Source organism: Balaenoptera ricei, chromosome 1 (genome assembly GCF_028023285.1).
Source record: "Balaenoptera ricei isolate mBalRic1 chromosome 1, mBalRic1.hap2, whole genome shotgun sequence".
NCBI lineage: Eukaryota > Metazoa > Chordata > Mammalia > Artiodactyla > Balaenopteridae > Balaenoptera > Balaenoptera ricei.
In genome coordinates this window covers 79,180,815-79,204,205 of record NC_082639.1, presented here as the reverse complement: position 1 = coordinate 79,204,205, position 23,391 = coordinate 79,180,815, and the positions used below count along the sequence as shown (strand labels likewise).

The window sequence follows — 23,391 nt, the reverse complement described above, 5'->3', positions numbered from 1 at the left end:
TAGGGGAATGAAACAAGAGAAAGCTTGTTATATGGGAGAACTACTATTCCTATGACTTTACAAAATGCTTGTAAGAAATAATCTAATAAGAGGGGAAAGAACAAAAACAAGGCCCTTTTCTGACTCCTCAGAAGTCTATAACAGGTCATTCCAATGCTTTTGCAAAACATAATGGAGTCTCTCCCAAACTTATATCAGCTTATTAAAGGACAAGAGCTCCTGCTTTGATATGAGAGTTGCAGGCACTTAAATTTGTTTGAAGGCACTATAAATATTCTCAAATGCAATCACTGACCACTACCATCAGAATCACCTGGGATACTTGTTAAAACATACCATCACCAAAGAATATGATCTAGTACATCTGGGGCACAGATGGCCCCAAAGTCTTTTACAAAAATCTAAGAACTACTATCCTTCTTTCCTCAGAAAAGCCTTTTCTAACATTTATGGTACCCATAAATGTTAGAAAGGATGAAGAGTCTGCTAAAGAAAGCTGACAGGTATAGGTTACAGAAAATGCAAAGGTCTGGATATAGGCAAGAGTTTCATTAAAAACTAACAAATAGCCGTCATAGCTAGTGGGAAAAATGGCATGATATTAAGTCAGAAAGCTAAACCAGGCCTGAACACACCATGATAAGGAGTTTGGACTGACTGTATGGGTACCAAAAAAAAACCCCAGGAGACTAACATTATCTGAATTAACATTTTTAAAAGACTATACTTCTGTGTGGAAAACTGAATCCTAGCAGGGTAAGAGTGGAAGCAAGATTAGTTAATAAGCTATTTCAATAGTTCAGGAAAGAGATGATGGTGACTCGAACTGGGGTTGGTAGCAGCAGAGGTAGAAGAGTGGGCAGATAAATCTTGGAAGTAGAAAACATAGACTTTCTTATAGATTGGAGGTAGACAGTGATAAAAAGAGAAGACTGTAGGATAGTCCCTAGGCTTCTGGCTTAAACAACTGTGTGTGTTGTATATAAATTTCTTTGGTTATTAGAACTACATGTTTGGCCTTTTCATAAAGAAAACAAATAATACTTGGGTAAGAGAAGTTGAAAGGGTATTATATATATTACATAAATCCTTACCACAAAAATATTGAAAATATAAACACTAAGGATCACAAAAATTAATCTGCCGGCAAACTAAACTGCCCATCTACAAATTATCTGATAAGATATATAAAATTTAAATCTCTGAATAAAGTACAATAACAAAATACTTTATTAATACCCTGCAAATAAGCTAATCTGAATAAAGGATTTTACATTTCCAACAAAAATTAATACTTAGATATTCTTTATCTCTCATTCTAAAACATTTACTTAGAAGTTGTTATACAGATTCTTGTTATACAGAATTCCAAAAGTTTCACATATCAATCAAATTACTTGGGACACTTTTTTTTTTTAAAGCACTCTACTAGTTCCAAAATAACCCAATACAGTCATCCCTCAGTCCACAGGGGACTGGTTCTATGACCCACACAGATACCAAAATCCACAGATGCTCAAGTCCGTTATATAAAATGGACATAGTATTTGCATATAACCTACGCACATCCTTCCCTACACTTTAAATCATCTCTAGATTACTTATAATGCCTAATTACAATGTGAGTGCTATATAAAATATAAATGCTATGTAAATTGTTGCCAGTGCTTGGCAAATTCAAGTTTTGCTTTTAGGAAGTTTCCAAAATTTTTTTTCCCCGAATATTTTCGATCTGCAGTTGGTTGAATCTGGGGATGCGGAACCTGGGGATACAGAGGGCCGCCTGCAATTCTAATCTCAAAGGGATCTATTCTCCTTTTACCTTAGCCCTTCCCCCAAATTTTAAAATAAAAGAGAAACAGGAAGGTCCACCAAGTCCTATTAGCTTTAAAATCTGAACTCCTGAGCACAAAGGCTCTCTGCAGCCTATTTAAGTAAATACAGACTCCTAGATAGGATCCAAATTTCTCCCGTTTTCAACTAAACTTCTCTTACTTGGCTCCAAATCCCTACAAGCGGATATAAATGTCTATTGGATTTTCCCAGCTTAAAGATAAGCAAATCTAGCCCACAACAATAAACCCAAATTGACCTCAAAAATCTATTTTTAAAAGCTTTGTTATATGCAAAGAGAGAAATTATCTGTGAAATTCTACAAATACCCATACATTCATCCCCTTAATGCCTTAAAATTACTTAATATACCCATACGTTCATCCATTCAATGCCTCAAAATTTTGAGAAGATAATTTCACTGGAAGAGCCCCCCTCTCAAAAGAGACCAGAGTAAAGATTCAAATAAGAGCGCTACATTTTTTAGTGACACAGATGGTCATTTGAAAATAGATAATCTATCAATCTCATTTTCCCTTTTAAGTATGAAGTATATAAGCTATAAAAAGGAGAGACAGATTCAAGAGAGAAATAATTCTTTTTTAAAAAGTGATAGTTTGCTTCTTGGTTCTTCAGCCAAAAACAGGCATGACAAAAGAACTAACATAACTATGAACAATTATTTGTATTCAAATGTATTTCCAAGAAGATTTCAAGATCTGACACAGGCACAGAGAAAAGGAATGAATTAAAACAAATATAAAAAGGTCAGTTACAGACTGACTTCTATTTGAAACATGTTTTAAAATTTTTTAATCATACTTAAAAAAAAGTGAAGTAAATTTTTTTAATTCAAGTCTTCCAATTATCTTAAAACACTTATAAGCTGAACTCATACATTAAGGCAAATCCTGATTTTATATACTCATTTAATTGATGAATTCTGTTTCATTTTAAATTGCTAATCCAGGGAGAGAATTTTTGTAAAAAACATTTTATTGCTACAAAGGGAAACATGGTCACAAAAAGGCTTTAAGCGTATCTTAACGCAAATTACTATATTCAATGTCCAATGCAGTAAAAAAATACACAGAGCACAAAATACTTGCCCAATTCATCTCTTCTAGGGTAAGTATTGAAAACATTAATGCACACTTGAATATATACTCCCAAGAGCAGCATTTAAGTTCAAATGATTAGAATAGATATACTAACAATACACATCTGTTATCCTCAACACCAATACAGTAATAAAAATTAAGCTTAAAAATTATACAAACAATTTATTGAATCTAAGTTAGGTAGCTATAAAAACTAAACTAAAATAGTCTTACCTTCATTTTATTAAACAAATGCCAAACATTTAGAAATTATATAAAACAAATTGTAATCTGTGGAATGCATGCAACATGGGTGTTAACTCTCATATTTTAAACTACTGATATTCTTACCCTTTTCCACATTGGGACAGAAATTTAAAGCTTCTTTTAAAACTGACTAATACCTTATATTTAATTTTCTTCTGGTTGGTCAACGGGGAAGCCGACAGGCTCTTCCTTTGCTGCTTCTTCCTCTACTTCCCCTACTCCCTCTCCTTCTCCCTCTCCTTCCTCCACTGCCCCTACTTCCCCCTCTCCCTCTACGTCCCCTCCTTCCTCTGTGTCCCCCACTCCTTCTACTCCTCCACCTTCTCCCACTTCCTCTACTTCCTCCACTTCTTCTACTTCCTCTACTTCCCCCACTTCCTCTTCTTCTTCCTCCTCTTCCTCTTCCTCTTCTTCAATAGGTTCGTCAATCTTTTCCTCCTCCTCCTCATCTCCTTCTATTTGCTGATCTTGAGAATGATCTTGAATTTCAAAGGGATTCTCACCCTAAAAACATGAAAGACAATAGCTTTTAAAGTCAGCACATTCATTTTTTATCAGTGAAATTTTTATTTGCTATACCATTAAAAATAAACACTATTTGAAACTTTTAATTTCAACTTATAACAAATTCATTTAATATTTGTTGAGTACTTATTTCATACCAATGTGGGTATATAAATTCCTGAAGTCATTACTTTATACTCCATAAAACAAAGCAGATGAAGATTTATGTTTTACTTAATTACATCAATATTCAATGCACTACTGTTGCAAGTTCTCTTTACAAAATTCAAATGAAAATCAAGTACTTTTAAAAACCCAGATGAAAATCAGAAACGTATTAGGTATCATGCCTTACTTTTACTTTAAAAAAATAGACATCTTTAATTCACTAAACGTTCACAGATACAATTTTAATATTTTAATTTATTTAAATACTTAAATTATGTATCTGTATGATGTCTCATAAATTGGAGCATATTAGAAGGCTATATTAATGATGTAAGAAATGAAGAGGCAATGAAGGTTTTTAAAGCAGGGAAGTATAAGATGGTACTACACTTTAAGATATTCCAGTTAGGAAGATGCAGGATGAATGGAAGTAGCAAGAGAAGAAATACTAGTGAGGGGGCTACTGTAATAGCCCAGGAAAGGAAAGGGTAAAAGATGTGGTGACACCATTAACAGAATGGATAAATTAAGACGGGGAAAGAGAAGCAGGTATATGCTATATATAATTGGAATTTAAGATGTCTAAATGTCTAACAGGCAACTATAAATTTGCAACTAAAAAAGAGAAGAGACTTCAAAATAAGATATTTAGATTTGTGAATTGCCTGCACAGAGTGAATAGTGAAGCCAGGTCTTAAATAGGAAAGCCCAGGGTAGGGCTGAGGAAGTAAGTAGAAAAAAAGGGCTGAGAATAAAACCTATGGAAAAGGCTTGTACATGGGGACAGAAGTTAGAAAAGGAATACTCAATGCAGGAAGAAACCCAGGACAGTAAAATATCATCTGGCAAAACAAAGTTTCAAGAATAAATCAACAGATCAACAGTGTCAAATGATACAAACAGGTAACAGAAAAGAACTGAAAAAGTTCACTAAAGCTGATAAATATTAAACTGAGTAAGGGTACTTAAAGGATTTATTATACTATTCCCTTTACTTTTGTATGTTTAAAATAATAAACAATAAAATGTTAAAATTTTTTATTTGAAAATTAAATTAAGTCACTGGTAATCTTAGAAAGAAGAGTTTCAAAAGTATGATGTAAATGGAAGTTGGACAGCAATGACTGCCCAAGAATGAATCTGCACAATTTCCTCCTAAGCTCTTAAAACACACAGGCCCAGACCCCATACGCCAATATTTTAATTTAATCAAGTACTGGAGCTCTTGCTAAAAGCACAAATTCCTGAATTAGTTTCAGACCTAAACTTTCTGAATCAAACTGTCCAGGAAAGAAGTCTGGTAATCTGCATATTTAAGAAGGATTTAGGGAGATCTTTATCAGAGAAGTTTGAGAAACCCTAATTCAGAAGGTCTTTTATAAGGGGCCTGGGTAGCTTTTTTATTTGATTTTAGCTTCACAGGGAATTCTAATCACATCTCCAATTGGGAAATACTAGATTAAAGAGTGAATAATATATAGGAAGCAAAGAGCACAATGTAGGTTAATTACCTTTTCAAATATGATAGTAAGAAAAGAGATAATAAGATAAGAAGGGCTAGAGTCTAGGAAAAGTTAAGTCATTTTTAGTTTAGGGAACTCAAAAGCATGTCTCTTTGGGGAAGAATAGTAAGATAATAAACAGGAAAAAAAATCAGATGAAAGTAAGGAGAGAGATAACTGATGAAACAAGAACACAGATGAAGGGCAAAAAAAGAGTGTTTTCCTTCACAGACAACAATAAGGGTGAGAAAAAAGATACATAATTCTAAAGTAAAAAGGAGAAAAGTTATAGAGTTCACATCTAACCATCCAACCTCCCTAAAGCAAGAGAAGAGATAAGAATATGGTAAGTGAAGGGAGTAAGAATGAAATCCGGATATGTGAAGAGTGGAAAGTTTGAAATAGTCACTACGGGAAGCACATTACATTGATTGATAATAAGTAAAATCATTGTGAATTGCAGTGAAAATCTGGCAAACATAGTACTGGCATAATTCCATATTTTTAGCAGGAAAGACAGTAGTAAAGCTAACCATAGATGGCAGAGTTAAGAACTGGTAAGTGGTAGAACAATTAAGTAAAGAATTTTCGAATGGCAGCACTGCATTGTCGTAAGGGCTAACCATGAGTGTCCAGGCCAGGGAGTGAAGGCAGAACAAGATGATATAGCTGGAGAAGTGGGAGAAACTGATGAACTGATTATATCACGGGGCACAGATTAAAAAAGGTATTTTGTCATTCTGAGAGCACGTAAAGATGAAAGTGTTTTAAAGCCATGACCAGAGATGATTATGAGCAGAGGATGTTCTGCAGACATCTAGAACAGCTAGAAACAGAGCAGACAGCAGGGAACAGAGCAGACAGGAATGCTGGACAAAAAATGCTGGACAAAGGACATCACTGAGTCATGTGACACCAGTGCTTCTTGAATTTTAACATGTATATAAATCAACTGGGATCTTGTTAAAATGAAGATTCTTATTCAACAGGCCCAGATATGAACTGAAACTGTATTTCTAATGAGCTCCCAGGTGATGTCAATACTGCTGGATCCTTGGATCACATGGAGTAACAAGGTTCTAGAAGAGTTCTCCTCAGTTCAGGTACTTTCTCCACAAGATGCACATGAGCAAGACACTCCCACTTAGTGAAGTCTCCCATTCCATGAAGTGACTCTAAAGTGTCGCTTGAAAACCCTACATAGAAATTCTAATTTGTATTCTTCTCTCATTAAAAATTACTTTCATGCATCAATAGAAACCATTAACTTCTCAAAAGTCTGTGATACAGCAAGGATAAAAAATTTAATATTTCCTAATTTAGCTATGGTGCTTTAATCTTTTTGATGCCATATCTCCCACAAAATTGGATTTCAATTAGGGCTGCATTCACTTTTTTTTTTTTTTTTTAATTTATTTATTTATTTATTTATTTTTGGCTGTGTTGGGTCTTCGTTTCTGTGCGAGGGCCTTCTCTAGTTGCGGCAAGCGGGGGCCACTCCTCATCACGGTGCGCGGGCCTTTCACTATCGCGGCCTCTCTTGTTGCAGAGCACAGGCTCCAGACGCGCAGGCTCAGTAGTTGTGGCTCACGGGCCCAGTTGCTCCGCGGCATGTGGGATCTTCCCAGACCAGGGCTCGAACCCGTGTCCCCCGCATTGGCAGGCAGACTCTCAACCACTGCGCCACCAGGGAAGCCCTGCATTCACTTTTTAAAAGTGGTGTCAAGAGTGCAGTAAACAGTGCCAAATAGGACAAATCAGAAAATAGGGCCCTCAGGAACAAGCTGAAAGAACTGAGATTTATTCAGCTTGGAAGTCATCTGGTTGAGGAATAATTTAATGATCACTAAATATATATATTTATATTAGATATACATATATAACAATTTAATGATCATCAAATAGTACCTATTAATCACAATAGCCAAAATAAACAAAACTTCTCTAATTTATAAAATATTTAGTTACTAACGTAAATAACACTTTTGTAAATCTTCAACATAACAGGCTCACTTCAGCGCAGGATGATTTTAAATGAGGTATTATTTTATAAAGACTCAAAAACTAACCTTTAAAAATTTCTATTAATTTCCTGAATAATAATAAGTTTCTTATTTATACAGTAAGTGCTCATAATATGTAAAGAAGGATTACTGGAATAATATATGGCAAAAAGCCTGAGAAGCAGTAGGCCAGGTATACCTAACTGTTCACCTCTGAGTTTCCTAACATTAGAAGCAAACCTCTTTTCTCCTGGCCTCCTGATTCTATAAGGGAGCTGTTTTTCTGAAGCAACATATCTGATCTTCCTACTTCCCCTCCAACTTTTATCCAAGGAAGAGGAATGACTTATCTAATTGGTATGCTTAGAAAAAGAACTAAAAATTGGATACATCATTCCTCTTTGGAATTTCTCTTTGCTAGGAAGACCCAAAAGAGGGGAAAGAAGGGATTGAGTTGGGCATCAAGACCCTCTTTTGCATCTTCTTAGCAACAGAAAGGGTACATTCTACTTTGTTCTATGCATTGTGATAGACCAGGAGAACCCTGTTGCTGCCCAGCTGAACCAGTAAGAGAAGTTGGGGGGAGGTGAGTCTGTCTAGGAGTGAAATACTAGACTATCTAAGACATATCCACCAAGTCACTCTTTTTTTAAAAAATCAAGGATAATATTGGGTCTGACATTTGGGTCTTCTATCAGACTCCTGTGTATCTCTCAAATGACCCAGAGCTAGAAAGGCGATAAGAAAGGAATGGCTTATTGCTCCCTCCCCCAACAAATCCCAATAATTAGGAAAAAAGATATTTTTTTACCTATATGTACAATATTAAGTAAAATTCTCCTAATTTTGTACTATATTAAATATCACAAAGAGTTACCATATCATCATTTAACTATTACAATACTACAATATAACCTAAAGTTTTTGCACTAAAATCTTACCTTAATAAAACGTTCATATCGCGCCTTCACTATTGGATTATTTAAAATGCTTGTAGCAGTCAAGACACTCTCTCTTTTTATTTGTTCCTTATAAGCCTATGAAAAACAGAACACACTGAGATACCTGAAAACCATGTCATGAAAAATATTTCCTTAATTAAAATGACTGCATGCTCGAATCCTTAGAATTAAATGACTTATTTTCTGGCAAATTAAGTTCTAAAGCAACAACAGCTACTGTGACCACTATCTAAATCATCTATGAATTAAAACAATGAAGATTCAAAAAGCCAATCAACTTCAGCAAAAAACACTTAGTCACTAAACACTCTAAGTCCGGGTCTACTAAACAGTTGTTTTCTCTCCTTTTCACGCTACATCCAACTCCCCCAGCCCCAGCTACTCCAACTATTCATTTTCACACTATCAAAAAAACGACTAATTTTTCATACTGCTAGAGTAATTAGTCTTTCTCTGGGCTGTAAATAGTACAAGAATATATTATACAAAGGAGGAAAGGTAATAAAATGGAATGTCTAATTGCCAAAAAGGTGTCAAGGGAATATCAAAAAAGAGAAAGGACAAAGATTTAAAAAAAGATTGTACATGCTCAAAGTGGTTAAAAAAATCTGAGTTAAATGAGGTTCACGTCAATACAAAATATGAATTTAAGACTCAGGAATGCTCTATTTAAAACTTAAGTCTTTAATATTTGAATTTTTAAATTTGCTTTTCAAACAAACTAATTTCTCACAAAGTAAATATTTTTATTTGAAATAAATTTGACTAAATAAAACCAACACAGAAGCAGAAATATACTAATCAAGAAGAAAATAGTAAATTTTTCCTAGAATTTTTGAGTAAATTCTACTAAAAATGTAACAATAGATAGTAACTGGTAATCCTACTTCTTAAATTTATTTTTCCCAGTCATCAAAATGTATGCTATAACCAAGTCTTTCTTTTTTGTTCTAAAATACACACACACTCATAAAATCATTTTGTACCACGTTTAAAAAATGTTAACAATAAACAGAACCGTTCAACAACAGCTATGATTTCCTGAATGCTTCCTATGTGCCAGGTACTACTTTAAGTGCCTTTTATATTTTAATTAACCTAATCCTTAATCAGTCACATAAGAGAAGAGTGATTATCCATCCTCATTTTACAGATAAGGAAACTTAGACAAAGAAAAGTTTATTACTTGCTTAACACATGTATGTACTGAACCAGGATTCAAACAGAGAAGTCTTGCTCCAGAGCCCACAATACTACACTTAACCACTGTATTACACTGTCTCTCTAAGTACCTTTACAGTAATTCACTCATGAGATTAATTGGATTGTACACAAGTAGGTAGGTGTGAAACAACAGCCTTTAAAGGGCAATAAGGGATTAATGAATAATTCAATGACTTCATTAAGACAAATTAAAACTTGCCTGCTTCCCTTTGATATGATCAGGAGATTTTAAGTGCTGCTGAACTGAGCTATGTAAAGCAGGGATATACACACTGCAAGCACTGCAGTGAACAGTCTCTACTTTCATCATGTGATCATCTGCAGTAACACCTACAAAAGAAATGCAACTATTAATAAGTAGTGATTCACATACTTCTGACAAATCAAGTTTTCACTATTTCATTTCCATGATTATTTATACCCCTTCTTCCAAAAAAAGGATCAGAGTATATAGGTAGAGTTCTTTTGCTATATCTCATACATCTGCATATATAGATTAAAAACTATATGGATAAAAGATTAAAATTATAAAGTATAATTACATTATATTTCCTAATCATGTTATACACTGATGCTCTGAGGTCTATAAGTCCAACCCCAAAAAATATAATAAAAAAAAAAAAGTTGATTTTCTAGTAAAATAAGAATTTCCATGCTTATGAATGTGGGTGGGTAGGGACTGGAAAAATATGTCAAAATTGTATTCATAAGGAACAAAAACATACGTTAGATCTTAAAAATGGTGACTGAGGTGTATTACAGGTGAAGGCTACTTTATATGTTTTTAAAACCTATTTTATTTGTTGATTTCTGCACATCCCAATAGAAAGAGAGTAACAGCTTTGGCTCCCTGGCTTATCACTGTATGTTTGGCTCTTAGCAACAATGCCTGACACACAATAGGACCTCAGTAAATATGTTAAATTAATAAGTTATATGTATATTCACAGGAATTTTCTTTAAACGCTGCACATGAAAACCTGTTGGGAACACACCAGTTTCCTTGGAATTATATCACTTTTAAAGAACCATGTATTTTTTTATGTTGAAAAAATTGACTTGGCTCTTCCTTTGGGCAACTGAACTTATCATGACAGTCGATTAAGAAAAGAGTAGACAACATGTAGCTTCAATTAAATAAAAAGATCCCCATGATCTTATATTTCATTCTTGAAGTAACATTGTAAGGTACTAGTACTGTGACCATCTGTATCAGCCGGTTCCACATCTGCAGATTCAACCAACCATGGCTGAATTTTTTAAATAGAAAATATTTTTTTTAAAAAAAAGGTAGAAAATATTAAAAAAAAAAAAATTCCAGAAAGTTCCAAAAAGCAGAATTCCATGCTGACAATTATTTACACAGCATTTATACTGTATTAAGTATCATAAGTAATCCAGAGATGATTTAAAGTATATAAGAGGACATGCATAGTTTATATGCAAATACTACACCCATTTTATAGAAGGGACTTGAGCATCATGGATTTTGTTATCTGCAGGGAAGTCCTAGAACCAATCTCCATCAGATACATAAAGACAACTGCCTGTGCAAGGGAAGGATATAAGAGAAAATGGCACTTTCTGGGAATTACAAGTAATTCAATATGGCTGGGGCACAGACTATAAAGAAGGGACGACAGGGAAAAAGAGCAGGGCCTAGATCATGAAGAGCTTTGTGTGCCATGCCTAGGAATCTGAACTTTATTCTGTGCAGGATGGGGAAGCCACTGAAAATTCTTGAAGTAATAAAATCATGTAGTAAAGTTAAAGATAAGAAAGACTAAAAGTAAGGAAACTAGTTAGAAAAATACTGTAATTGCCAAGAGAACAGATAAAGCTTTGAACAAATTCAATATTTAAAGAGGAAGTAAAGAAACAGACTTGGTACATATTTAAAAGATAGAACCGACAGAACACAATGCTACAGACATAGTAAAGGTGAGTACTAAGATTAACTTCAAAGTTCTGGTTTTGATGATGGGGCCACTTTCCAAGATAAATGAGGAGATATTTGTTAAGTTTTTGTTTTGTTTTCTTTTTGGGGTGGAGGACGCTCAAGGGGAGGATAAATTTTCTGGATATGTTCACTTTGTGAGACTGCTAAAGAGAGATGTCAGTAGGCAGTTGGATGTAGGAGATTGGAGTTAGAAGAGATCTGTGCTAAAGATATAGGTCTATAAGTAATCAACATATAGATGTTGATTTAAACTCTGTATGTAAATTAATTCATCAGGAAGATATATAGAGATGATAATGGGACTGACAATACTGAAAAATACCAACTTCCAAAGCTTAGTAGAGAAGGAAAAGCACAAAGAATAAAAATGACAAGGGAATAAAGAAAACATCAGGGCACTGAGATACCACAGAAACCAAGGGAGGAAACAGATTCACAAAGAATACAGTTATCAGTGGAGAATGTTGCAGAAGAAAGATAATGATTCAAAAGAACATACTGAAGTTGGTGTTGGTAACCTCTGTCTAACAGTTTCAGTAGACTAATGGTAGCAGAAACTTGTCTGCTGTGGGTAAAGTAATAAATGAGAATGAAAAAAGAGAGACCAGTGTGGACTATGCTTAAAGAAGTGTGGCTGTTTAAACAGAAAGGCAGGTTTTAGAGGAACTAGTGTCTATGTTTTTTTCTTTTCCTCTGGGGCTTATGAGAAGGTATAAGAGAGACAGAGGACATACAGAAGTACAGGCGGCCCTCTGTATCCATGGCTTCTGCATCCATGGACACTGGAGAGCCAACTACGGGACCTGAGCATCTGCGGATTTTGGTACCCGAAGCAGGTCCTGAAACCAATCTCTCTCGGAACCTAGGGACAACTGTATCTTCCATGTGGAGGCAAAGCTGAGTTTTCCTCTATGAAGGAAATGAAGTGAAAGACGTAAGGGCAGGTAGTGATAAATTTGTAAGCATGAGAACAGGAATCAAAGGATTCCATTTCTGATAACCCACGCAGGCCTACCACATATGACTATGTACTATATCACTCTATTGCAGCGGTCCCCAACCTTTTTGGCACCAGGGACCGGTTTTGTGGAAGACAATTTTTCCATGGACAGGGTTGGGAGGGATGGTTTCGGGACGTTTTAAGCACATTTATTGTGCACTTTATTTCTATTATTATTACACTGTAATATATAATGAAATAAGTATACAACTCACCATAATGCAGAATCAGTGGGAGCCCTGAGCTTGTTTTCACTTGCCACTCACTGATAGGGTTTTGATATGAGCCTGTAAGCAATTGATCTATTATGGTCTCTGTGCAGTCAAACCTCTCTGCTAATGATAATCTGTGTTTGCAGTCACACCCCAGCGCTAGCATCACCACCTCAGCTCCACCTCAGATCATCAGGCATTAGATTCCCATAAGAAGCGTGCAACCTAGATCCCTCACATGCGAGGTTCACAGTAGGGTTCGAGCTCCTATGAGAATCTAATGCCGCCGCTGATCTAACAGGAAGCGGAGCTCAGGCGGTAACTCAAGCGATGGGGAGCGGCTGTAAATACAGGTGAAGCTTTGCTCGCTTGCCTGCCGCTCACCTCCTGCTGTGCAGCCCGGTTCCTAACAGGACACAGACCGGTACTGGTCCATGGCCCAGGGGTTGGGGACCCCTGCTCTAATGGGCATCATTTACACTGAAATAGGTTATGGTATGTAAAATATATATGTAAATTTCTAAATCAATTTGTTTAAATACTTACCTTCCATAACATCTTTTTCAATTATTTTGACTACTTCTGTTTGATTATTTGTCTGTTGCTTACGAATAGATGTTTTCTTGAATTTATTTACCATACATTCCTAGAAAACAAAATAGAAAGAATCCAAAAGGTTTTCGGTGAGCACAGAGTATAGGCCTAGCACCATGCTTGGCCTATGGAAGATAACAACATCTGTTATATAAGAACTAGTAAATGTTCTCAAGGAGCTTACAATTTAGTTGGAAAGACTACTATAAAGTACCAGGAAACTACAAAAAGTATTTACTTTTCAAGATGTATTTTAGGCACATAGAGAGAGAGAGATCGAAGACAGCTGAATAGGCAAGAGATCTTCTCAGGACAAATGAATACTTAAGTCCTAAATAACAGTTAGGAACCAGTTAAACAAAATTACAGAAAGAAATTTTAATTAAGGTACACAATTCTGCAAGGATATAGAGGAGTAAATGATCCCTGTACTTCTAACAACTCCATCTCTTTTGCCCAAATTAATTGTATGTACAGTTAGCAGTCCAGATCCAGCCCTGGCCCCAACTATCCACCCCTTCTCCAAGCCACTTCTGCCTATACCTACATCACTCTGGGGCCTTCCACTTAATAGTCTCATCTGTGTAAGTGTGAGTGTGTTCGATTTCCAATTATTGTTAGTTCACTGAGGGGAGTGTCTTTGTCTTCAGTGCCTGAACAGCACCTTCTGTAAGTATTCAAGAAAAACTGTTGAACTGATGACCACATTCTGATAATATACAGGACACTAATCAAACACCAGGCTCTCTGGCTCTGAATTCAGACTTCCATTTATTGAAAGTCACTGAACTGCTCTGAGCATGATCTTTTAGGATAAAGAGGAGTTAGTATAAGGCTGAAATGAAATATGAAGAAAAGTACCCAGCACAACACCAGGTACACAGAAGATTGTTAATAGATGATAGCTGATTCTGTATCAATAAACAGCTGTTAAAGGAATTTTTTTCCTGACACCTCTGCCAGAAACTACTGTGAAAAATGTAAAATGTACTCTCAAATAACAAATCTAAAATCTATGGAAGAGGAATTCACATCTACTTCTGAGCTAATTTTAAAACAACTCTTTCTTTAAGTGAATAGTAAATTAAATTCTTAGAAACATAAAATGAGAGAAAGATGGGAAACTATGAAAATATAAGAAATTCAAATGTCAGATGAAGTGCTTCTCACTTCAAAAACAGCTACTTACATGCAAAAACTCCATAACTACTTTATCGAATTTGGTTTGTTTTTGAATATGATCTAATGTTTCCTGGTGTGAAGAACTTTCCAGATGCAGTTCAATATCTTTTTCTTCAAATGTTCGAAATTTACAAAATGAACATGTGAATGCCATTCTGTAAAGGAAAAAAAAGTTTTTCTTTAAATATTACCTTATTTACTTAGAAAGAGTTCGTAAGACTATACCAATAAAATTAATTTTCCCAGCATAAATGATTTCTTCTCTTCCATTCAATGGTTGATTTAAATTTAGCTTAAGTGAGAAAAAGATAGTATCTAAGTACCTGTTTGGACACTGTTATTATACCAATTGGCATTGCTGGCCCACACTGGAGCTTCTGGGTATGAAAGATGGATCAATGGATCTACTTAATCTAATCCTAAACTATCCACTTCAAGTCTAGATCAGTTAGAAAGCCAGAGCAAACTTCAAGCAGTATCAAGTTCTGAAGCTCTACTACTTATTTTACACTCTGTTCCATCCTCAAGCTTCCAAACCACTAAAGTAGTGACAACAAAGCCAGGTGGAACATCAGACAACCATAATTCTCTGTTAGAGCTCTTGGATGATCAAAAGTCTTGCCCTCTAAAAATCACTTCAGGATGACTAATCAGCCTGGACTGGACAAATGCACTCATTTAGAAGCTCAGGAGCCACTCCAGAATGAATTTTCCCTTTTTCTGCCATTTAATTATTCCTACCTCATATATTCTTGTTACTTCCTTTTCCTCGAATTATGACACTAGTTTCCTAATTGGTTTCTTTGCCTCTAGTCTCCACTTTCCAACTAATTCCTTACAGTACTATTATATTTATTTTTCTGAGTACGAGTATAGGATCTGATATCTACTGCTGCGTTTATTTCCTAGCGCCCTTATGTGACCTCAGGCAACTTAACTTCCCTGGGCCTTAGTTTTCTTATCTTAGTTTTCTTATCTTAGTAAGATGAAAACCCTCATAGAGGTGTTTGAGCATCCTGAGATTTTGGTATTCGAGGGTCTGGCGGGGGTGGGGGTCGGGTAGGAGGGGTGGTGGTCCTAGAACCAATCCACTGTGCGATGACTGTAAATATCAAAAAAATCAAAATCATTCCTATGTATCTTTTTTTTTTTTTGGCTGTGTTGGGTCTTTGTTGCTGCGTGCGGGCTTTCTCTAGTTGCGGTGAGCAGGGGCTACTCTTCATTGTGGTGTGTGGGCTTCTCATTGTGGTGGCTTCTCCTGTTGCAGAGCACGGGGCTCTAGGCGTGCGGGCTTCAGTAGTTGTGGCACGCGGGCTCAGTAGTTGTGGCTCGCGGGTTCTAGAGCACAGGCTCAGTAGTTGTGGCGCATGGGACTAGTTGCTCCACGCCATGTGAGATCTTCCTGGACCAGGGTTCGAACCCATGTCCCCTGCACTGGCAGGCGGATTCTTAACCACTGAGCCACCAGGGAAGTCCCATTCCTATATATCTTTGATCAAACCTTTTCATTTGACTCTCAGGAATTTTTTCACATCCAAATTGATGTATCTGCCTTTTCAAGGAAACAGGTTTCTTTTTTTGTTTGCTTAAACACAATAATTTATCGATTCTAAGACATATTTTTCCTTACTGCATCTCTGAAATCAGTCTGTATCATAAAATTAATGACATATCACAATCTCTTTTGGCCAGACAGATTACTGCTTGTGCATGTACAAAAATGAGGAATTCCAGTTTTAAAATCTGAAGAGTGATTGCCAGTGGCTTGAAAGTCCCAAGGACAATTATACAGCATTCTTTTAGACACTGACAACCAAATAGTTGTGGGAGAGATGGAGAGTAGCAAATTGAATATATTTGTCAATATCCTTGAGACAGGAATCAAACATAGGTTAACTCTACACAACTACAGCACCAGCTTAAGACACCAAAAGTAACAGCTTTTTAAAAAATATCTTTTCTTTTTTTACTTTTTTCCAGTTTTATTGAGATTGACATATAACACTGTGTAAGTTTAAGATGCACAACATAATCATTTGATACATGTATCTATTGTGAAATGATGAGCACAATGAGTTTAGTTAACGTCCAACACTTCACTAGTTATATTTTTTTTCTTGTGACGAGAACTTTGAAGATCTACTCTCTTAGCAACTTCAAATATATATACAGTATTGTTAACAATAAGTCACCATGCTGTACAATATATCCCCAGAACTTATTTATCTTATAATTGGAAGTTTACACCTTTTGGCCATCTACTCAATTTTCCCGCCCCCAAACCCCGGAAGCAGTTTTTTTATGAGTCCAATTTTCAGACTCTACTAAGCACAAACCTGTATCCATCTCCATATTTCTCACTGTTTTTTTCTCTTCTGCGCCTTTGTTTCTCTCGCCGAGCCTCAATTCGTCGCTTTTCTTCTTCTTCATTTTTAGGATCTGTTTTTGCTAGAGGATCAGACAAAAAAGTTAAAACTAAAAATCATTTTTCCATTCTCCTTTTCCAGTCCCCAGTTCATAAACTATAGACATACAAGATTTACTTGATGGTCATTATCTAAATTGAACTCACCAGAAAAATCAGAATTTGAGATTACCCATCATTTCTGAAACTTCATTCATGTGAATAACATCATCATGAACTTTGCCTATTTACTTCTCACCTATGTTATTATCTGCTACATATTTTTCTCTAGATCTGCTCATTTTTTCTTATCCTCATTTTAAGCAATAATATCCACATCACCTAAAATAATTTTGAATACCACACTCTGGGAAACACTGAAATAACCTGACCTCGCATGAATGTGGAAAAACAATGAGCACTAGAAAGAGAGCCTTGGATACAAAAACTCATTTATTATAGCAGCTCTCCCAAAATTTCTTAAAATATATAAACTCTAAAACAAAAGCAGATTCTTCCTCTTTTTCTCAAAACATGCCTTAATGTGAATACACAGTACAAAATGCACTATTTTAACCATTTCAAAGTGTACCATTTAGTGGCATTAAGTGCATCACAGTGTTGTGCAACCATCACCACTATTTAGTTCCAGAACTTTTTAATCACTCCAAAGAGAAACCCCATACCCATTAAGCAGTCACTAAAGCACCTGGTAAAACTACCAATCTGCTTTCTGTCTCTACAGATTTCCCTATTCCGGATATTTTACATAAACAAAGGATACAATATGTGGCCTTTTTTTGTCTGGCTTCTTTTATTTAGCATAATGTTTTCAAGGTTCACCCATGTGTTGTACCATGTATCAGTACCTCCTTCCTTTTTATGGCTGAATAATATTCCATTGTGCGAATACACCACATTTTTTTCCATCCATTCATCTGTTGATGAACATTTGGATTGTTTCCACCTTTTAACACTTGTGAATGATGCTGCTATGAATATTTATATACAAGTTTTTGTTTGAATACTTCTTTTCAATTCTTTGAAGTATGTATCTAGGAGTGTAATTGTCAGTTCATATGGTCAGTCTACGTTTAGTCATTTGAGGAACCACCAAACTGTTCCCCACGGCAGCTGCACCACTTTACATTCCCACCAGTAATGTATGAGGGTTCTAATTTCTCCACATCCTCGTCAATACTTGTTATTTTCTTTTTTTAATTTTTAAGGCCATCGACTTCACATGGTGTGAAGTGGTATCTCATTGTATTAAAAGAAAAAGGTTCTTTCTTATAATACAATTAACTTTAGACTAAAAAAAAAAAACGCATCTGCCCTCAAACTTTTCCTTTTATACATTGTTTATCCTTTTGGATTACCTTTGGAAAAATATCTAATACAAAATCATGAACACCTGGGGATTTCATAAACTTAACAGTAAACCAATATTAAGTACTTGCTATGCATACAGTGGGATGTTTCAAAATGATATAAAATCAATACCTTAAAATTCAATATCTAGATTATTTTTCATCATTTTATAAGAGCTTAAATGTACATTATTATTTTATTAACCATTTTCAATATCCTCCTTCAGTTCCCCTCAAATCCTCACTCTGTAGAAAATCCACTTGTACATGACCTTAAACTACAAGCAATTCCATTTCCCTTCATGTGCTAAAACTACGATATATGTTGTACCTCTATCCAAATGACTGAATATGGTTCCTTTCCTACTGCTTTTCAACAAATCAGATAGTCTATATACTACAGTGTAGCAAGACTTCTTATTCCTAAATATTCAGCAGACATCTTTCAGAATGCCACCTCACGCCTAACAGTGAAAGCCTGATTTGACTATAGGATTTTGGCTTCATTGTTAGTTATACTACACTGCTCTCTCAAGTTTTGCTAAAAAGAAAAAAAAAGTTGGGTCACATATAGCTGCTTTAGTGGCAAATCAGTTTCTGAATCAAACTTTGCAATATTTATTTAACTATACCTGCAAAATATATCTTTGAAATCTATCCCAAGAGGATCAACTGAATTGCCTAGTCTAGAAATATTTAGAGTACACAATTCAGTAAATAGCAATCTATCAACTAACACAGTATAAAAGTTATCCTTACTAACACACACTCTACCTATTATCAGGTTTCCTGAATTCCAGAATATTGCTATTTTTTACTAAATAATATAGATGTCCAATGCAAAGCATGGCAGGAAAAGTAGATTTAAGAATAGTATTTAAACTGTTCCTGAGTCTTGCATTATAACTTATAATTTTAAGGAAAAAAAATCCAACATTTGCAATTTCAATTATTTTTTCAAATATGATATATTAAAATGTCTGTAATGTCGTAATTAGATTAAAAAAGACACTATCAAACTCTTAGAGGAAAACATAGGCAGAACACTCCATGACATAAATCACAGCAAGATCCTTTTTTTTTGACCCACCTCCTAGAGAAATGGAAATAAAAACAAAAATAAACAAATGGGACCTAATGAAACTTAAAAGCTTTTGCACAGCAAAGGAAACTATGAACAAGATGAAAAGACAACCCTCAGAATGGGAGAAAATATTTGCAAATGAAGCAACTGACAAAAGATTAACCTCCAAAATTTACAAGCAGCTCATGGAGCTCAATATCAAAAAAAAAAACAACCCAATCCAAAAATGGGCAGAAGACCTAAATAGACATTTCTCCAAAGATACAGATTGCCAACAAACACATGAAAGGATGCTCAACATCATTACTCATTAGAGAAATGCAAATCAAAACTACAATGAGATATCATCTCACACCGGTCAGAATGGCCAGCATTAAAAAATCTACAAACAATAAATGCTGGAGAGGGTGTGGAGAAAAGGGAACCCTCTTGCACTGTTGGTGGAATGTAAATTGATACAGCCACTATGGAGAACAGTATGGAGGTTCCTTAAAAAACTAAAAATAGAACTACCATACGACCCAGCAATCCCACTACTGGCCGGCCATATACCCTGAGAAAACCATCATTCAAAAAGAGTCATGTACCAAAATGTTCATTGCAGCTCTACGTACAATAGCCAGGACATGGAAGCAACCTAAGTGTCCATCAACAGATGAATGGATAAAGAAGATGTGGCACATATATACAGTGGAATATTACTCAGCCATAAAAAGAAATGAAATTGAGTTATTTGTAGTGAGGTGGATGGACCTAGAGTCTGTCATACAGAGTGAAGTAAGTCAGAAAGAGAAAAACAAATACCGTATGCTAACACATATATATGGAATCTAAGAAAAAAGAAAAAAGTTCATGAAGAACCTAGGGGCAAGACGGGAATAAAGACACAGACCTACTAGAGAATGGACTTGAGGATATGGGGAGCAGGAAGGGTAAGCTGTGACAAAGTGAGAAACTGGCATGGACATATATACACTACCAAACGTAAAACAGATAGCTAGTGGGAAGCAGCTGCATAGCACAGGGAGATCAGCTTGGTGCTTTGTGACCACCTAGAGGGGTAGGATAGGGAGGGTGGGAGGGAGGGAGACGCAAGAGGGAAGAGATATGGGAACATATGTATAACTGATTCACTTTGTTATAAAGCAGAAACTAACACACCATTGTAAAGCAATTATACACCAATAAAGATGTTAAAATATATATATATATCTTATTTTTAAAACTGGATGTAAAAAGTTTGAAAACCTGGACTAGAAAAATTTGGAATATTCATTCATTACAATGATCTTAACCTCCTCCAGTCCCAACAAGATTAGGCAATCAAATATTAATTCTAAAGAAGAGAGTAATTGTTGCCCCCTTGCAATATCACCTAACTTGGAAAGATAAAATGCTTTTCAGTCATCAAGGCAAAAATAAACTAAATATAAAAAACAAAAAATAATTCAGTGTACAGTCAAAAACAGGCAAAGTATTTGTTGTATATTATTTTGCTATTATGTTTTCACAAAGAATGCTGAGAAAGACATTTCCTTACCTTTTATTTATGTATCCTCTTGACAATCTAATTTGGTCAAATGTACTTGATATCATTTAGAGATACATTACAAAGTTAAATAAAATACAATGATGGAGAAAAGAAACAGAGTAATCTGGCTCTGAACTTTTTTTTTAAGATTTATTGAGATATAATTCAGTATATACCATACAATTCACCCATTTAAAGTATGTAATCCAATGTTTTTTAGAACATTCACAGATATGTGCAAACATTACCATAATCAATTCTAGAACATTTTCATCACCTTACAAAAAAATCTGGTACCCTGGTATTACTCCCTACACACCCCACAGCCCAAAGCAACCCCTAATCTACTTTCTATCCCTATAGACTTCTGTATTCTACACTTTCAAATGAAAAGAATCACATATGTGGACTTTTGTGACTGGCTTCTTTCACTTCATTAATCTTTTCAAAGTTCATCCAAGTTGTAGCATGTATCAGTACTTCACTCCGTTTTATGGCTGGAAAATATTCTACCATTCTATTCTGTATGGACGTACCACATTTTGTTTATCCATTCATCCACTGATGAGCATTTGGGTTGTTTCTACCTTTTGGCTACTATGAACAATGATGTTATATGTATCCATACACAAATTTTTGTGCGGACATATGTTTTCATTTTTCTTGGTATATACCTAGGAGTGGAACTGCTGGATCATATGGTAATTTGTTTAATCATTTGAGGAACTGTTTTCCAACATGCCTGGACCATTTTACATCCCCACCAGTGGTATAAGAAGGCTCTAATTTCTCCACATCCTCGCTAAGACTTGTTATTATCTTTTTGATTCTAGCCATCCAGGTGAGTATGAAGTGGTATCTCATCATGGTCCTGATTTAAATTTCCCTGATAACTAATTGTTGGGCACTTTTTCATGTGCTTATTGGCTATCTGTATATCTTTCTCGGGAAAATGTCTGTTCAGATGCTCTGCTCACTTTTTTCAATTGGGCTATTCGTCTTTTTACTGAGTTTAAAAATTCTATATATTCTAGACACAAGTCCCTTATCAGATATATAATTTGCAAATATTTTCTCCTACTCTGTGAGCTGTCTTTTCACTCTCTTGATGTGTCCTTTGAAGCACAGAAGTTTTTAATTTTGATAAAGTCCAATTTACCTATTTTTTATTTGGTTGCTCATTCTTTTAGTGTCATATCTAAGAATTCCTTGCCAAATCCAAAGCCATGAAGACTTGCCCCTGTTTTCTTCTGAGAGTTTTATAGTTTCAGTCCTTGCATTTAGGTGCTGCATTTTAGCTTGTGCATGTGGCAATCCAGTTGTTCCAGCACCATTTGTTGAAAAAACTATTCTCTCCTCAATGAATAATTTTAGCATTTTTGCTAAAATAAATTTGACCATAGATTTATGAGTTTATTTCTGGACTCTCAATTCTATTCCATTGATCTATATGTCTGTCCTTGTGCCAGTACCACTCTGTCTTGATTACTGTGGCTTTGTAGTAAGTTTTGAAATCACGAAGTAATGAGTCTTTCTATTTTGTTCTTCTTTTTTTAGGATTGTTTTGGCTATTTTAGGTCCCTTGCAATTCCCTATGAATTTTAGAATCAATTTGTCAATTTTTGCAAAGAAGTCAGGTGGCATTTTGATAGGGATTGGGCTGAATCAGTAGATCAGTTTGGAGAGTATTACGATCTTAATAATGTTAAGTCTTCTGATCTATGAACATTTATTTAGTATTCCATTTATTTAGATCTTCTTTAATTTCTTTCAACGTTTTACAGTTTTCAAAGTATAAGTTTTGCACTTCTTTTGGGTTTTTAAAATTTATTTATTTAATTTATTTATTTTTGGCTGCGTTGGGTCTTCATTGCTGCACATGGGCTTTCTCTAGTTGCAGCGAGAGGGGGCTACTCTTCATTGCAGTGTGCCGGTTTCTCATTGTGGTGGCTTCTCTCATAGAGCGCAGGCTCTAGGTGTACGGGCTTCAGTAGTTGTAGCATGCAGGCTCAGTAGTCGTGGCTTGCGGGCTCTGGAGCGCAGGCTCAGTAGTTGTGGCGCACGGGCTTAGTTACTCTGCGGCATGTGTGATCTTCCTGCACCAGGGCTCGAACCCGTGTCCCCTGCATTGGCAGGCGGATTCTTAACCACTGCACCACCAGGGAAGCCCTGCACTTCTTTTGTTAAATTTATTCCTGAGTATTCAATTCTTCTTGATGCTAACTGAATTAAATTGTTTTCTTAATTTCATTTTCAGACTGGCTCTCAATTTTTAACACTGTAAAAATGGAAATATGATTATCTCTAAGAATAATCATGTCCAGAAGATAAAAAGCAAATTAATTTTCTAGAAGAATACACAGCTTTTCCTGGTACCAAGGACCATGAAAAATTTCTTGCCTTTGACCTCATGAAGGGGATTCTATGTAATGTAACATACCACTTCTTCAATAATATATCCAACAATAAATATAACACCCAAGAAAGGAGT

General features: G+C 35.4%; 1 protein-coding gene across 4 annotated transcripts in view; it reads right to left on the bottom strand.

Moving 5' to 3' along the window:
- Nucleotides 1-3,101: 3,101 nt before the first annotated feature.
- Nucleotides 3,102-23,391, bottom strand: part of ZNF326 (zinc finger protein 326) — a 35,598-nt gene continuing 15,308 nt past the window's right edge. For all 4 annotated transcript variants that reach the window (XM_059926068.1, XM_059926084.1, XM_059926094.1 and 1 more), the window contains 6 exons: nt 16,848-16,959; nt 14,519-14,666; nt 13,282-13,381; nt 9,763-9,893; nt 8,319-8,414; nt 3,102-3,704 (listed from right to left, as the gene is read on the bottom strand). In XM_059926068.1, the coding sequence (XP_059782051.1) occupies nt 3,345-3,704; nt 8,319-8,414; nt 9,763-9,893; nt 13,282-13,381; nt 14,519-14,666; nt 16,848-16,959 (947 nt within the window). In that variant the 3' untranslated portion in view covers nt 3,102-3,344. The remainder of the gene's footprint in view (nt 3,705-8,318; nt 8,415-9,762; nt 9,894-13,281; nt 13,382-14,518; nt 14,667-16,847; nt 16,960-23,391) is intronic.